Source organism: Pleurodeles waltl, chromosome 11, assembly GCF_031143425.1.
Source record: "Pleurodeles waltl isolate 20211129_DDA chromosome 11, aPleWal1.hap1.20221129, whole genome shotgun sequence".
Classification (NCBI taxonomy): domain Eukaryota; kingdom Metazoa; phylum Chordata; class Amphibia; order Caudata; family Salamandridae; genus Pleurodeles; species Pleurodeles waltl.
The window spans coordinates 177,502,674-177,519,943 of NC_090450.1; the positions used below are offsets into that span (position 1 = coordinate 177,502,674).

Below are 17,270 nucleotides of genomic sequence, written 5' to 3' on the forward strand. Positions count from 1 at the left end.
TTTGGAGGTTTGTAGAGCTGGGCATAAGAAAATGTATACATTTTATTGACCTAACAAAAAATGAATGCAGAGTCAAACATTTTGGATGGAAACGTGTCATCAGGTTGTAGAGATTAAATTAATCAGGCCAACTCTTATGATTAGGACACAGAAAGAACAAGTGAGTTGGAGAAGGAGCAGTAGTATCTGAAGGGAAGATGTGCAGGGGGAAAAGTGTGAACATTAACAGGCAGAGCAAGGCAGATTGGTACCTAGCTTGACCCCAAATCCATCGATTTTGAAAGTTGGAATGTTGTTGACAGTTGTACATTTAAGTAAACGTGATCACTGTGCATTTGGTTCGTAGGCCATCCCTGGGGCTGTGGGGGATGCCGACAAGCCCCACATAAGTTAAATATAGTCCCAGAGAGGTGGTGTCCCCGGAGCTGCGGGGGAACCTCGGCCCCCCGCTTTAATCTTTATCATCACCCCAGGGAGGTGGCGATTCCTGGGACAGCAGGAGGGGGGCCAGCTGCCCCCACTTTATCATAATTTATCATAAATTCATAAGCTAACTATAACGTCCCTGTAATGATTGTTTTTTAGTGAACGTCTGAGTTTTTTTTACTCTATTTCCTAACTATAACGTCCCTGTAACCTTTGTTTTTTTCAGCACATTTAGTTTTTTTTTTTAACGTTAAGTGGGATGCCTATCGCAGTGCACGGTGGGGAGGGGTTAGATGCAGGTACTGGCCTGGAATTGTGCTGCCTCCACCCAAGCTTGCTGCTCCTGGCCCCCTCCTTGCAATCCATTGTCCAAGTCCATTCCCCTGCGCCCTCATAACAGCTCTGTGTGGCCATTGTTCTGCTACTGCCCTTTCCGCCTGCCCTGAACAGTTAGCTTGCTGACCTATCCACCTCCTCCCTACCCTCTATTGTTCGAGTCTATACACCAGCTGCCTCCCTCCTGCCCTGCATGGGCCCATGTGCTGCCACTGTGCTCCACTTAGCTTGATGTTACTGCCCAGTCCTCCTGCCCTCTGTTGCCCAATTCTGTGCCCCATGAAGGCCCTTCTTCTTAGCCTCTGTGCTTAGCTTGCTGCTCATACTCTCCTTACCCCTGCTCACCGATGTCTGCTTGCATGCCCCTGCGCCCTCCGTTTTTTAGTGACTATATAAATCTATATATATATCACTATATCACTCCATTAATTTAATCCCTTCTGCTCCGGTCATATACCTGTTTTTCTATATATATATTACACATGGCTTGGCAGAAAACACATTAAATCCAGAGTGAGTGATATCACCATAAAGCAGAGGTCTTCAAACTGTGGGTCGTGACTCCCAGGGGGGGCCGTGGAGCCATCGGAAGGGGGGGGTGCGCATTCCTTAGCCACTTCTGCCTCAAATCCAAAACGTTTTCATTTTGGAAAATGACAGCCGTCCTGGGACGGTTAATTTTTATAGTTAAGAAACCTTCAGCTGAATTGTCATTCAGTGTGTCTCCTGTTAAGTGAATCCAAGGGATGGGCAGACATCTAAAGAAGTGTTCTTGCCAGGGTGCTTACTTGCCTGAAATAAATGCAAATATGCGCTACCAGTTAATCTGCAAATGTAAACTGTAATCTGAAAATGTAAAGGATGCTTGGGAGCCGGTACTGATCGAATCACTGGAAGCTTTGTGATGACAAAGATCTATTCCTTTTGAGTGCTAGTAAAAAGAGATACCAACTTAACTGTGAAGGGCATGCTTTTAATTGTAATTGTATTTACATAGTGTTTACTACCCCATAGGAGGTGATGAAGGGGCATTTATGTAAAAAGATTGTATTACATATGGTCTGCATAATATTAACATCTATATTTTGGAAGCACTATTTTATGGTAAAACATTTTGCACATTTTGTAGTAGTCTATTTTATAAAGTGTGTAATGCAAATACAAAATAATGACTTACATAGTTACAGTGCTTTCTGTCCTCTCCGGTTACACTCAGACCTCTGCAGTGCATTAACTAATAGAGGTTTCATAAAGGACTACAGTGCATTTCCCACTGAGTAACAACTTTCTTTTATTTATTTAATCTGGATGTTATTTTATATGTAGCTACCTGACAGTGAAAGACCTAAAAAAACTTACAGAATATTTTGGAGCTTATTTATGAGAGGCCTGCATCACCGGAGCATCACTTTTTTTGATGCCCGGCAGCACAAGCCTGTCAATCACAACTAATCAACCACCCTATGTGGCTTTGCATGTCCTCATAGATATCGAGAAAGGCAAAGCAGCGCAAGCCACTGCGTTGCCTTACTCTGCGCCAAGGAGGCACCCAATGGGCATTGCGGTGGCTGCTCCCACACAACACCCATTGATTTTGCCGCTGCCCCAGATTTTCAAAATCACGTAAACTGGAGCAAATGCCAAAACTTTATGCCTCCCCAGAGCAGACATAATGAGGAGAAATGTTTTAATTTCTCCTTGTTTTTTCCTCTTTTCCTGGGTGTTGCATTCTGCAGCACACATAGAAAGAGGAAAATGCCTCTCGGGATTGTTTTTATGCAGGAAGGTGCCCCTTCCTGCACAAAAACAATCAATCCTACCTACATTGGAGATAGGCACCAATTTGTGAGTCAGCGCAGGGGTAATGGACAGGAGTGCACTGTATTTCATAAATGTGGTCCATTCCTGCCCTTTTATATTGGCGTAAGGCAGTGTAGCAAGAAGACTTGCGGTGCTTCCCTACGCCAATTCCTCATAAATGAGGACCTTTGTTTTTAGCCACACCTTTGACCACTCCATCACACTCACTGACCTTTGGTTTGCTAAACACTGTTTAATATTATTTCTTCACCCTAAAAATGATTTGCAGTGGGAACTGGGGACATTTATGATTGTCGATTATGACGAGTACCAGGTTCTAGACATTCTTTTCAGGAGGGGTCATTACGCCTAAACATTTTTCTGAGGGGATCCCAGCATCAAAAAGTTTGAAGACCTCTGCCATAGAGGAATGGATGGTGTTTCCTATCCCAGCATAGACACTGCATATTTTGTATGTATGTACATCATAGTTTTTTATTTTTACTTGTTTATTAATTTAATTTTGAATTCTTTTTCATGAAAACGGGACCCAGAACTGTGCCTGAGGGAGTATCATCTGGGTAGGTATAATTCATTTCAGTTGTAAAGCACTAAAATGTAGTTTTATGAAAACTTATTGAAGGAGTATTCATTAAACCAAAAAGTTATGTCCTAAATGTATTTATAAACAAGATGACTTAACCTCGAGTAATTCTATTTTTATACCTAAAAGACTCTAAACATGTTCAGAAGGGCTGACCTTATTTTAATACTGTCAGTAAGAATCAGTGAACTCAGTAGTAGAAATGTAATTACCTTCTGCTACTACCTGATTCTGCGGCGTTTGAACAAAATATCAAATAATAAATATTGTGATACCTAAATATTGTGTCAAGAATGTCTCGAGGTCCACAATATCATGGACAGTAATACTGGAGCTAAGAATAGCATTTATGTGTTGTTTATAATATCATAAAAAATATTGTTAGATAAAATGTCGTATAGAATATCACTTTTTGTGCTTTTATGTGTATTATCTTGTATTTTGTTGTATTTTAGTTATTTTTAAATTTGTTTACTAAAACATTTCATTTATGTAAATAGTGATTTTCTTAAAGTTTCATTAATGTGTATAATTCATTTTTAGGTCATTGTGTTGACATAACATAAAAACGTGGTTGTGGGATGTTGAGTTTTTAGGGGCTCAGGATAGGAGATTTTTTAAATGTGTATACTTACATATGATGTTATGTGTAATTTTTATTAGTATGGAAATTAATTATTTAACATTTAAAATTTTTACATTTTTTTTTAATTTTTAAATAATGGAACTATTTTAAAAATAATGTTATTTTTTGGTACTAGTGTGTTAAAAGTCATATTTTTATTCATTTTATAAATAAATTGTTATTATGTTTTACTATGGAGTATATATTTTGTCTGTATCTTTTTTAGTGTCTACTACCTGCTTTTTGGTATTGATTAGAATGGGAATAGTAAATGTTAAGTCTTTAGTGTCCATCACCTGCCCCAAAATTGTTTAGTTTATAGTGGGAATGGTAAAAGGTACTCCTTTAGGGGCTTATTTACAAGCCCTTGGGACAGGGCAGTACAGCAAGTAACCTTGCTGGGCTGCCCTGTGCCACTGGGAAAGGGCAGAAATACAGAATATCTACAAGATACAGTACAATTCTGGCGCACAATGGGCTGCCTCGTAATGATGCAGGCACCCTTGCACTATGGTGCAAGGAAGCCTGCTTCGCAACCAGGATTGGTTTTGTGCAGGAAGAGAAATCTTCCTGCACTAAAAAGAATCCATGGGGACATTTTACCCTTGCTATATGTGCAGTAGAGTGCAGCACACATAGAAAGAGGAAACAAACAAGGAGAAATAAAGATATTTCTCCTGGTTGCACTTACCCTAGGGAGGTGTAAAGTTTTGATGCATTCCCTGGTTTACAGATTCTTGTAAATCTGGGAATGCATCAAAACCCATTGGTGTTGCATGGGAACACCCACCACAATGCCCATGTACACCTCCCTGATGCAGTGTAAGGCAAAGCAGCGACTTGCACTGCGTTGCCTTACACTATATCTACAAGACCATTAAAAACACGGAAAGTGGCTTTGCATGGCCTTGTAGATATGGGCCTCCACTATGCCCCACCTGTGAGTCACAAAAAGTGACGCCCCTGCGACACACATAGCTTGTAAATAATACCCACGGTGTCCAACATCCTTCCCTAAAATTATTTAGATTGGAGTGGGAATATTAAATTTGACCCCTTTAGTGTCCAACACTTTCCCCAAAATGGATTATATTGTAGTGGAAATAGTAAATGTGACACCTTTAGTGCCCAACTTCTTCCCCAAAATGGTTACTTTTGTAGTGGGAATAGTAAATGTGATTTCTTTTCTGTCTAACACATTCCCCAAAAATGGTTTAGATTGGAGTGGGAATAGTAAATGTAACCCCTTTAGTGCCCAACACCTTCCCTAAAATGGTTTAGTTTGGAGTGAAATTCAGTATATCCGATCCCTTTATTGTCCAACACCTTCCACAAAATGGATTAGAGTAGATTAGAAATAGTAAATGGGACCCCTTAAGTATCCAACACCTTCTCCAAAATGATTTGGGGTCCGATTACGAGTGCGGCGGTCCGACCATCACATTACAACCCTAGTGGTCGGGCCGCCTGGGAACTGCCAGCTCTGCCAGGATCTCAGGTGGCGGTCGTAATCCTCAGGGCAGCACTGCTTGTGCTGCTTGCAGGGTCATGAAAAGGCTGGCGGAGAACAGGTGCAGGGGACCCCGGGGGGGGGGGGTCCCTGCACTGCCCATTTACTTAGCATGGGTAGTGCAGGGATCCCCCTGGCCAGCACCATCACAATGTTCACTGTCTGCTTTGCTTTGCAATCAGTGAACATTGCAAGGGTTCTTGTGCACCCTGCAGGCTACAGCATTGCCGCAAGCTCGATTACAAGCCAGAGACAATGCTGTAGCCTGTTGCCCGAAACTCAGATTTCCGCCTGGCGACTTAGCAGGTAGCTCTTAATAACACCGACGGGGAGGTTGCCGCAAAGGTGGCGGACAACCTTTCAGAGTTTGCTCATAATAGGTCTCTTAGTTTGGAGTGGGAATAGTAAATATGACCTCTTTAATGTCCAATACTTTCCCCATAATGGTTCACAAAATTGTTTAGATTTGAGTGAGAATAGTAAGGCCCAGAGTTCTGGTGGCCTAGCTCCATTCCAACACTGCATTAGCATCATTTCTGTGGTGCTAATGTGGCATTGGAAGGGCAAAAACGCTGTGCCATATTTACAAAGTGGCGCAATGCTTGCATTGTGCCACTTTGTAACCCCTTGCGCCACTTTATGCCTGCGCCAGGCATAATGTACGCAAGGGGGCGTTCCGGCGGTATGGGGGCCGAAAAATTGCACAAAGGAATCTATGAGATTCCTTTGAGGCATTTTTATCGGCATTTTTTAACACCTGCTAAGTGCAGGCGTTAAAAAGAGGCTCCCATTGTGTTCAATGGGTCTCTGTGTGCTTTGCAGGATTAGCGTCAACATATTTGACGCTAGTCCTGCAAAGCGCCAGACTAGTGTAAAAAAGTATGACGCTAGTCCTCCTGAGTACGTTCATGGTGCACCATAGTTTAAATATGGCGCACACATGGTGGAGTTAGGGGACGCTAAGGGGCGCAAGAAAAGTGGCGCTGCACAAGGTCCGGCACCACTTTTCTTAAATCTGGGCCTAAATGTGCAAATGTCTTATATGTTCAACATTTATATTACTTTTTTACTTTTTATAAAACATTTTTAACCCTTTTTTCATATATTTCCATTGTTTTCTATTGGGAGATAGACTTTTTTTATTTCATTTAACAGCGATGTTTCTTTACCACTACCTTCTATTTTGAAGTCTGCTTGTCTCATTTTTAATCTGTTTTCCTGGAAGGAGGTCACAAGAAGGTTTTGCTGTTGATCAGAACAGGTAACACCTTTTTAAACGTTTTTTAGGGTTTTGAGGATAAGGGGCATATAAGGGGGAGTTGTAGACTTTAGTTATTGTGTTGTTTTGGGGGGTTTCTTAGATTTACTTGTATTTGTTGTAGTGTCATTCACGAGTGTGTTGGTGTAGGTGGACTTTATTAGTAGTATATTGTTACTCTGTGTTATATTATAGTATGTTATGTGTTTTTTCAAGATTAGGGGCCTGATTACGAGTGAACCGCTGTACTGGCAGTGGTGGTCCGATCACAACATTAGGATGCTGGCGATTAACTGCTATAAGACCGCCGCCACCGCCAGGATCATGGATCCTGATGAGTTGGCGACGGTGCAATTCGTGGTCAAGCGAGGCGGAGCTGATGTCAGCACTGCTGTGCTAATCACGACTTGCCTTTCCATGGTGAAGACCGCGCCATGAAAAGGATGATGGAAAGGCAGAGACGGGCCACAGGGGAGCTCCTGCACTGCCCTTGCCCATGTCGTAGGTAGTGTAGAGGTTAGCACACTCAGACAGTGCGTATTCCGAGTGTGCTTGTGGCACCAACAGTGCAGGGACATTGGCCTCCGCTCTCCCTGAGAGCCAAAGCCAATACCGCCACACTGTTTCCGCTGGCCAGCCTGTCAGGGAGTTCATATTATGGCCGTGGGGAGGCAAGTGGCTTGGTGGCATCCTCCCCACTGCCGTATTGGCGGTCCGGCAGTCGGACCACCTATATCGTAATCAGGTCTAAGTGTGATGTATATTCTGTTTTTGAAGTTACTGTTTTTTGCAGCTGGGTATTGTGTTTTACTTTTCAGGTTTTCACTTGCCAGTGTCTTTTATTGACATTTGGAATTAGCTTTAATTTAAAAGGACATCAATTTTGATTTCTAATAAACCAGTATTTGTTACTTTGTTTTCCTTTTTTCAGGTTTTGGGGGGTGTTTTTGTTTTTATACACTTTTTCAGATTTTTTTTATGTTTCCTTTTATGTTATGTTATGTTGTTTTAGGTAGATTTGTATGGCACAGCTTATCACCCATGAAGATATCCAGGCATTGGAGCAGGAGCATAGGTCTGGAGATGCTCTTAACGGGACATCCAGGTTTTCAGCTTCTTGCGGAAGTCAAGAAGTGGAGAGATGATCCTGATATATAGAGGGAATAAATTCCAGCTTTTAGCTACAATGACAGAGAAAGAGCAACCTCCTGTCTTGCTTCTGTGGATGCGGGGAATTTGTGCGAGGGAGAGAGAGGTGGAGCATAGAGGACTAGGGAGTTAATAGAGTTGGAGTCGGTCATTGAGGTCGGCTGGCCCTGCATTAAAGAGAGCTTTGAAGGCATGGATGACATGCTTGAATTTGCAGCATTCCTTGAAGGGAAGCTTTTGCAGTTCGTTGAGGAAGGGTGTGATGTGTTTATCAGCACTTCAGACCTCGTCGATAGATTGCTTTTGGACTAGTTTATTTAAGCATTTTTTTGAGCTTTCAGTTTTTTTTCGTTTTTGGTTGATTATACATTTTCATTACATGAATACGGAGGGGGATTTACTGTTAATAGAAGAGTAAGTACTATTTAAGTATTTTTTCTGGGTGGGAAAGGTTAAAATTTGTGAATTATGTCAGTTTTATTTGGTTGATATTTGTTAAAATATATTTTATGTGCTGCAATTAATTTTACACTATATTTTATGTCATTTGAAATTTGTGGTTGATGAGATTCATATTTTTAATGTAATTAATATACATCATATATTTATTCATCGGTCTTATTTCAAATTGTAGTTTTATTTATTTTACATCTGATGTTAATAATATGTATAATATTTAATTAAAAATGATTTTGTTATGCTTGCTTGGATTATGTTTTTCATTTTCTGGGTTTTTTGCAGGTTATGATTTATTTTATAATAGGGTTTTGGCTGTTGATTCTAAGTAGTGTACGCCTTTGCTGTTTATAAATAGTTTTAGCTTACATTATAGCATGTCATACATTCTATTGGTTTGTTTTTGCTAATTTTTAGTTTAATTTGGCAACTGATTGTTCCATTCATAATTGTTGGTAGCTTCATTCTTTTTGTAGAGGTTCTATAAATTTATGGAGTGTAGGTTGGGTTAAGCCCAGTGTGGATTGGAAGCTATTGTGCTATTCTACCACTGTGATGTTTGATTTGACTTACTGTGCCACTGTGCTGTTATAGACACTCCACCATGGTATTCAGAATTTGGGTTGCTGTCTGTGTCCTGAGTGATGCAGTCTGCCAACCCAAGTGTCTTTAAGATAATCCATTAGGTTGCTTAGTTTGTGTTTGTTGTGTTGATAAAAAGGACTTTCTATAAGTGTATTGTAAAGGTTTGCTACATTTTATTTATTTTCAAAGGCAAACAGACTGTTTTTATCATATTCTACACTAAGGTTTGGCAGTCCGACCACCAAATTAAGAGTTTGGTGGTCGGACCGCCAAACGACCACCGTCTCAGCTGGGAACAATGTTCCCAATGGGCTGACGGCAGTGCAGTTGAGAATCGGCTAGAGTGGCGTTGAACTCAGCGCCGCCCTGCTGATTACGACCTGGTTCTGTGCCATGAAAAGCCTGGCAGAGAACAGGTGCAGGGGTGCACAAAAGGCCCCTGCACTGCCCATGACATGGGCAGTGCAGGGGTCCCTCTGCCCAGCACCCTTGTAATGAGCAATGTCTGCCTTGCAGACAGCACGCATTACGAGGATGCTGGTGCCCCCTGAGTGCGGCAGCATTGCTGCTGGCTGAATTACAAGTTGAAAACAATGCTGCTGCCACTTTCCTGCTGGGCTGACAGTATCTGCCCTTGAGCCCAACGGGACATTTGTAATGGGGCTGGCAGGGAGGTCCTCAGTGAGGCTGCTACCTCTCCGTCGAAAGACATGTCCGCCAAGCTAGTAATTAGCCCAATAATGCAGATTGTTGAAGATGTCTCCATGTGATTTGATTTGAAATGTTAATGTTAGTATCAGCCTTGTATGGGTGTGTGTGGGTAATGTTTTAAAATGGTTTGAATCATAGCTTGTTCAAAATCAATTATTTTATGTGTGCATGAGTTGCTTGTTTTAATTTTAATGTGGTTTAACAGGTCTTAGTAAATACTACTTTATTTATTTGTTAGTAGGGCATATATGATTGATATATTTGTGTGTTGATATTTACCATGTTTGGTCTATATCTGAGTGAATGTTTTGGGGCACATTTTAATGGTCCAAACCATCATCCATGTTTGACAATGGCTTAAATTTATTAAGTTATTTTATAGAAAATATTAGGATTTGTTATCATTCTTTAGGTTATCACATAAGAGGAATGGATCCTCATTATGTGTGTTTGTTAACAATTCAGGTGTTTGTATATCTTTGTATCTTCTAGGGGCAGGAGGGGGATCACTTGTGGCTTTTTTATTTCCTGCAGGTAAGCGTTTTAAGGTGGGAATAGCTGGTAGTTGGCCTGTGCTGTGTTGCAGACTTTAGGGAGTATATCTTTTAGGATTTAGTTGCGGGCTCTTGAGAACTAGTGGTAACTTCTCTTATTTCTTGCAGTACACATATTACTTCTATTTCTGTCACATTTGGTGGGTGGTGGTGTTCCCTTACATTAATTACAAGATCATCTTTTGTAGTGGCCCTCCCATAGCAAGCATTAGAGTACTAATAGTAAATGTCCAATTTACAGTTTCCATCATTGTATTTTCTTGGTTGTAAGTATAGTCCATGTGAGATAATAATTGCTTTCCTTTCTGTGAAGTATCTTACACTTTTTGTCATTATGTCTAAAATAGTGTAATCACATTCAAAACAATGCATCTTTTTTGTTTTATACTTACATTTATATTCTTGCTAGATATTGCACACTTTCTTGGGAGGTTTTCCTTTGAGGTTTAAAAAAAGTGTGCATTACTTTTATTTTAAATGTTAATTTGTTGGTAGTTAGTGATGGTGAGTTAGGTGGGTTTTATTTTTTAACTGTTTTAGCATGAAGTCCTGTTTAGTAATAATTTTAATGGAGTTACTTTTTGTATGTCCTTGTCCAGATATGTGACTGGTTTGTTTTTCAGTAGATTAGCAGTTTTTCTATGCTGTAGTACCTAATTTATAATAACTAAATGTAAATATATAGGAGTAGTAGAGTGCTTTGTTAATTATTTATTTGTCATTTTTAAATGTAATCAGTATTATGCTTTAGCTTCAATATATACTTACTTACTTTGCAGGATGGTTGTATATGCATATCTCCACTCCTATTTTCTGGTTCTGGTTCAAAAATGTAGGAGAGTCTCCTCTTCTTGCAGCTTTTGTGGTTTTTAGAGTAGTACGTTGTTAATATTTATGTTTTATTACTGTTGGTCTAAATATTTGGGTGACTATACTGCTTAAATTTGTTTATGGTTATTTTTTATTGGCTAGTTTTCTTTTGGTTTGATTTTTTCAGTTATGTCCTTTTATGGTGAACTCTAATGTGCGTTTTATAATGTTTAATTGAATATGTATTTAGTTAATTCTGCTTTTATTTTATTATAAATATATATATATATATATATGTTTATGTTTTAAATATTGTTTAAATGTTGTTATTACAAGTAATTGTTTCATTGAGTTTCTAATGTATTTAGTTTTAGTTTTATTTTGGGTGATATATATTAATTTTAGCAATCTCATATATTTATTATGTTGTTATAATACATCTATATGTTGTTTAATGTTTATTTTCATTTTTTGTTTTACGTAACTCTGTTATTTTTATGTTTTGTAATTATAATTTATTTATTTTGGCAAATATTAACTTAGTCTTTATTGTGTGAATCAATATTTTTTATGTTTATTTAAAGGCTACAGTATTTTTGTTTCTGATATTTTTGTTATCCATTGTAGAGGGTATGGCCAGGGTCTTATTGTTTCTATGAATTACTAGGAACCAGACTTATTCTGGTGTTTTCAACTCTCTTTATTGAGTGTTGTTTTGGTTTTTTTTTCCGTAGTTTCATCTTTCTGAGTTATCTGGTCTCTTTGACGTCCTTTCTCTCCTTCTCTTATCGGTCTCTTTCCACTCTTATTTTCTATTCTTTTGTCTTCCTTAGTTGGAGAACATAGTGACTCACGGCACTCAGACATGGGACAAATAACAGAGGATTGTACATCAGGTAAGTGTATTTTCTTACCAGGTTTAAGGGTAGGGTGGTGTGTGTGAGGAGTTGGGGGTTTTAGGAGGTGCCCACCAGTCTAAGGTCCATGCTTTCCCCTGGTTCCCACACCTCAAGTCCCTTTTGAGTCTCCTCTTATTATGGGAAGGAAAAGTACACGTGCTCCTGCTAGTGTCCCCCAACCAAGTTGGTGCAGACCCCCCTTCCAGCCACTCCACCCCTCACACTATTCTATTGTTCTAGTGAGTGGTCTTTCCTAAATAAGGACTGTACGTGGAGGGATGTGGCAGGTATCAGAAGTCTTCAGCTGCTCTCCGTCCTCCTGGGCCTTCTCGAGGCTCCGCGCTTCTCTCTGCTCGTTCACTGTATGTGTTGCGCCTCCCCCTCCACTTCTTTCCTGCTCGGGTCTTGTGTCATCCCTCACGCCTCCGTCCTGCTGGTCTCCCTCTTCTCTATGTCTTCCTACATGCCCCCTCCCTCTTGCAGGCTCCTTTTAATCCTCTCGTCACCCGGAAGCTTTCAGGTTTTCTGGGCGATTAAGGTCCGGATGTCCCCCCCCGGGTCACTGAACCCGTGGCAGAGTTGTGGCTGAGTCGCTCCTTTCTCTAGGGATCGCGACCCTGTGACATCCATATTTGTGGGAAAAAAAACTGTATTTATGACAGCTGTATTTTCGTTATGGATATTTGTGTTTTTCTTAGTTATGTATAGGAAGCCAATATTTTGGTGAATCAATATTGTGAGCATAAATTTTGTGATTAGTAACAGATAATGTATTTTATTGAGGAGTATCAATATTGTAAGCATCTGTATTGAGTGTAGTATTAGATCATCTGTTTTACTGAGGAGTACAATTTGTAGAAACAATTGGGAGTATTATGTAGTATAAACTGGACTCTTAAATGAGCCGAAAGAGGAAGTGAATAGGCTGATGCCACACAATCTGCGCTTGTAGGGAACATTTAATTGAAATTATACTATCTGTGGGTTTAAATTCCTTCAGATTAATTTCTTTTCTCTAGTGTGTGAAGAAAATGTGTACACAAATTTTAGTTATTCCTTTTATGAAAGGATCTTTTAGTTTTTAGAAGCTGTGCATTGAACGATTCCTTCTACAGGAAATTGATAGGATTTCCAGTTCACAAGTTTGGAAAATTTCTCCATTTCTGAAGTATGTAAGAGCTGCTTTCTTGCAGCATGGGACACTCATTTGTGGATTTTTTACTTGGAAGGTTTGAAGGAGAATTGAAAATGGGTGGTTAATGTTTGCAAATTAAAAGGAGCAAACCACACTCATTAAATCAAGAATGAGTATAATAGGGCACTGTTATCCTGTTTGGAATAACTCTAGGATCAAGGTGGAGAGCAAAAAGTGCTGTAGGAAACTTTTTTTAGTGACGGCATTGAAGATATCTAGTGTGTTCAAGGATGAAAGATTGTTGTCTTTTAAATGCTTATAAAAACTCCTGTTGAAGCCAGTGATAGAAAAGCTTTTTTTTAGGGCACCAATTTACCCAGTACTGAAATAGAATAATTGTCATATATTAAAAGTTTTTTTGGGCACTGGAAGATTTGAACAGTATCTAGACTTTACAAAACAATAGGGCAGGGCTGTAGGAATGTGTTTTGAAAGCTCATTTGGAATTGTATCACAACACTACACAGCACAAGAAAAATCTCACTCCAATTTAGATAGTAGTGTAATTTTTTATAAATAAAATGACTCCAAAATAGTAAAACTCCAATCACTGAGCCAGAGTTATGAGTTTTAAATGTTTTAGATAAAATAGTGGCAAAAGGCTAGAAGATCCAACTGTGTGTGTATCTGGTCACCCTGGACTGAGACAGAGTCACATGTTCAGGCTGAGTACAAGGGAGTGCAGGCTTGGTACAGGGCTGTGATCGGTCCACTGTGAGTCATACCTTCCTTGATGCAAGTTCTGCACTGCTTCACTTTGCAAGGCTTCACTTCTCTCGGGGCAATTTCCATTGAAGCTTTCAGATAGTCTTTGTGGGGCTTTGCGTCACTCAGCGTCAGATTTTGATAAGCCTTTGGTTTGGAGCTGCGCAGCTTTGCAAGACCTTGCGTTGCTTAATGTTGTATCTGGTGAATCCTACAGATAGACAGGGAGAGGGACACTGTGACTCCAGCTAAGGGTTAAGGACCTTGCTGAGAGCACAATGGGGGTTAGAACTCACTCTTCTCAACAGAGAGGAACAGGTTAGGTCCAGTGGGTCTGTTTAACTGAGAAGCAAGATAAGCCTCAGGAGGTTTTTTTGTGTCCCTGTAGCTTACACATGATGTCAGCCAACTGTGCCTTAGAGTCACTCTGGGTAGCCTGGGATCAAGGAAAGCAAGTCCAATCATCCTTCAGACAACAAGGCAGACCTTCCAGCAGCAGGACAGTCCTTCTGTCAGCAGGGCAGTCCTTCTTCTGAATCTTTCACAGGTCCAAGAGTGGCCTGATGAGAGGTTCTGAGGGTCCCAGTTACATATTGGACAGCAGTCTTTGTGTGGTGAAATTCCCTTACCTAGCCACATAACTGGTTCTGATCAGTTCTTCCACTTCCCTTGTTCTGTTCCAAACTGTCTAGGGTGACAAAGGCAAGGGCATGCCTGGTGTCAGGTTTCTTTGTGTGTACTGCAGACAGTGCCCTTTGAAATATATTCAGGACACGGTATAGCTCCTCCCCAGCCATCCTGCCAGGAAGACTCTCTCCCCTCACACCAAGGCTTCAGTTTGTCTCACTGTCTGGAAGCACCACACAACTCGCAACAGCAGAGCCATTCACAGTCATGGACTCAGGACAGTGGCAGAAAGGCACATTTGGTTTGGGACAAGAAAATGCCAACTTTCTAAAAGTGGCATTTTCAAAATGTTAACTTTAAATCCAACTTTACCATTAAAGAGGATTTTAATTATTATTAATTTGAGGGTAAATGGCGTATCACTAGCTACTCACAATCTGAAATGAGTACTCATTAATTGTAATAAGGTAACTCACTGTTAGGCTATGGGAGAGCCAGGCCTTACAACAGTGAAACATGGCTTTAGCAATTCTTCACTGCCAGGACATGTAAAACTGAAACACACATGTCCTACTTTTTAACTACCCTTCACCCTGCCCCTTGAGCCTGTCGGGCCTACCATGGGGGTGATGTATAAGTATTAAAATGGAAGGTTTAGACATGGCAAAAGATTTATTTGCCAGGTTGAAGTGCACTGCAGTGACAGGCCTGAAACGTTTTAAAATGCTACTCATAGTTTGTGACACAAAGAGGTCTGCTGCCCGCTAGTAGCACTTAATTTACAGATCCTGGGTACAGGAAGTACCAATTATAAGGGGCTCACAAGTGAATCAAATGTGCCAAGTAGGTGTAAGCCAATTTTCCAATGCTTTAAGGAGAGAGCACAAGCACTTTAGCACTGTTTTTTAGAGCAAAGTGCACAGTCCTAATGCTGAATACAATGAGTTTAGCAAAGTAAGGGACTGAACACAAACATTTCAGAGGAACACCACACAAAGGATACCAGTAATAATAATAATAATAATAATAATGACAATAACAACAACAATTGTTGTAGTTGTTATTATTGTTAGTGTTGTTATTGTTATTAATATTGTTATTGTAATTAATATTATTGGTGTTTTTGTGCAAAGTTTACATTTAATAGCTTTTAGTATTGTGTTTCTAAGATGCATTTCATAACTTTCATCTTGTTCTTACTAGACCGATTTAGTGTAAATTTGTGAGAAAGAGGTAAAGTGTAGGCGAATATCATTTAATTTAGAGGAGTATGAAAAGTCAATGCATCTAGAAGTTTTATGCAAACATACAAATGCATGGTGAGAGGAGTAAGATTATTATGCGGTTAGGAAATGTTATATTTTAGGGGAAGAGCTCATAGAAGGCTAAAGAGGCAATTTGATTTAGTGTTTGGTCGGCAATAAGAAGTAGCTTCTGGATGAGAAGTGGGTGGTAGCAGGAGAGACATCTGATAGGGACAAAGGTAGGGTTGATGGTTCTTACATGTGGGCAATGGCCACATACTGTATTGTCTTCATATTTCGTTTGGCTGCCAATGGTCAATTGACTGTCAATGTATAGCTCGATTTTAAGATCTCTTTACAAGATAATACTTTGCAAAATTTGCAAACCCTTTAAATTGTGCAAGGGTTGATGCTGACCATTCACATGAAACTTAAATAGAACTCCTCCTAATCCCTCCTATCAAGTTCAGTCTTGGATCAGCTTCAGAAGCATTCTCATTTGTAATCCTATTGGTATTGAGAGTGCAAAGTTGTCAAGATTTCATTCTTGACAAATGATTAAACCTTTAAAACAAAGTCAAGGCCAAGAGCCCATGATTCCATTAGAGGCTACTGTTGGGAGATCAGACATCTACTGTCCTGAAAAAGACCTTCTCACTCTAGTATAATCTGTCAAGATTTGATTATGGCACCTTACCCTTCTCAGGCATAACTAAAGTGCAGCCAGCATCTATGAGAGCAATGTTACACACTTTAGTGCGCTTTGAACCAAAACATTTTTACCACATCACTCCTGCTTCAATCCTGCCCAATCAAGAAAAGTCACTGTATAAGACAGAATGTCTCACTCGAAGTCTTACACATAGGCATCCCTCTCTACCTGACAAAAAAGTTGAACATCTTTGGAGGGCAGAGATACCTAAGCTGTACAATATCCCTTCTACTTGAACTAGTATCATACAAAAGCCATGTACCATGACACAATTTGTAACAAGGTAACAAGGAGGGCAGCCAAAATGTATAACTCATTCCCACAGCTCACTGCAGCATCACATCCCTGGCAATGTATAACATGGATCCGAAACTCCTCCTTTATCAAAGGGACTTTAACCAAGTTCCTCGTTTTCAGTTTTTCCATCTTTCTGCTGAATAGATTTGTTTCACAGTTTACCTTCTAGACTCTCCCTTTCATCAACTTTGTTACACCTCTCATTTATACTCACACACCTCACTGCCTGCTGTTGTTATTTTTCCCTGAATGAGCCAAAATATCCTATATAGACTTTGGGGGTCATTCCGACCCCGGCGGTCAAGGACCGCCGGGGCCGGGGATGCGGGAGCACCGCCAACAGGCTGGCGGTGCCCCGCCGGGCATTCTGACCGCGGCGGTTTGGCCGCGGTCAGACAAGGAAAACCGGCGGTCTCCCGCCGGTTTTCCGCTGCCCTTGGAATCCCCCATGGCGGCGCAGCTTGCTGCGCCGCCATGGGGGATTCTGACACCCCCTACCGCCATCCTGTTCCTGGCGGTTCGCCCGCCAGGAACAGGATGGCGGTAGGGGGTGCCGCGGGGCCCCCGTAAGAGGGCCCCACTGTGTATTTCAGTGTCTGCAATGCAGACACTGAAATACGCGACGGGTGCAAACTGCACCCGTCGCACATACCCACTCCGCCGGCTCCATTCGGAGCCGGCTTCCTCGTGGGGAGGGGTTTCCCGCTGGGCTGGCGGGCGGCCTCCTGGCGGTCGCCCGCCAGCCCAGCGGGAAAGCCTGAATGGCC

The 17,270-nt window shown here is 40.8% G+C and overlaps 1 protein-coding gene across 7 annotated transcripts in view; it reads left to right on the forward strand.

Annotated features, from left to right (window-relative positions):
- LOC138265564 (von Willebrand factor A domain-containing protein 5A-like) overlaps positions 1-17,270 on the forward strand; it is a 613,576-nt gene that overhangs the window by 385,083 nt on the left and 211,223 nt on the right. For all 7 annotated transcript variants that reach the window (XR_011199384.1, XM_069213382.1, XM_069213384.1 and 4 more), the window contains exons 15-16: positions 3,117-3,143; positions 11,658-11,720. Coding sequence is in view for 6 of the 7 variants with exons in the window: in XM_069213382.1 (XP_069069483.1) it covers positions 3,117-3,143; positions 11,658-11,720 (90 nt within the window). In the remaining variant the exon portion in view is untranslated. The remainder of the gene's footprint in view (positions 1-3,116; positions 3,144-11,657; positions 11,721-17,270) is intronic.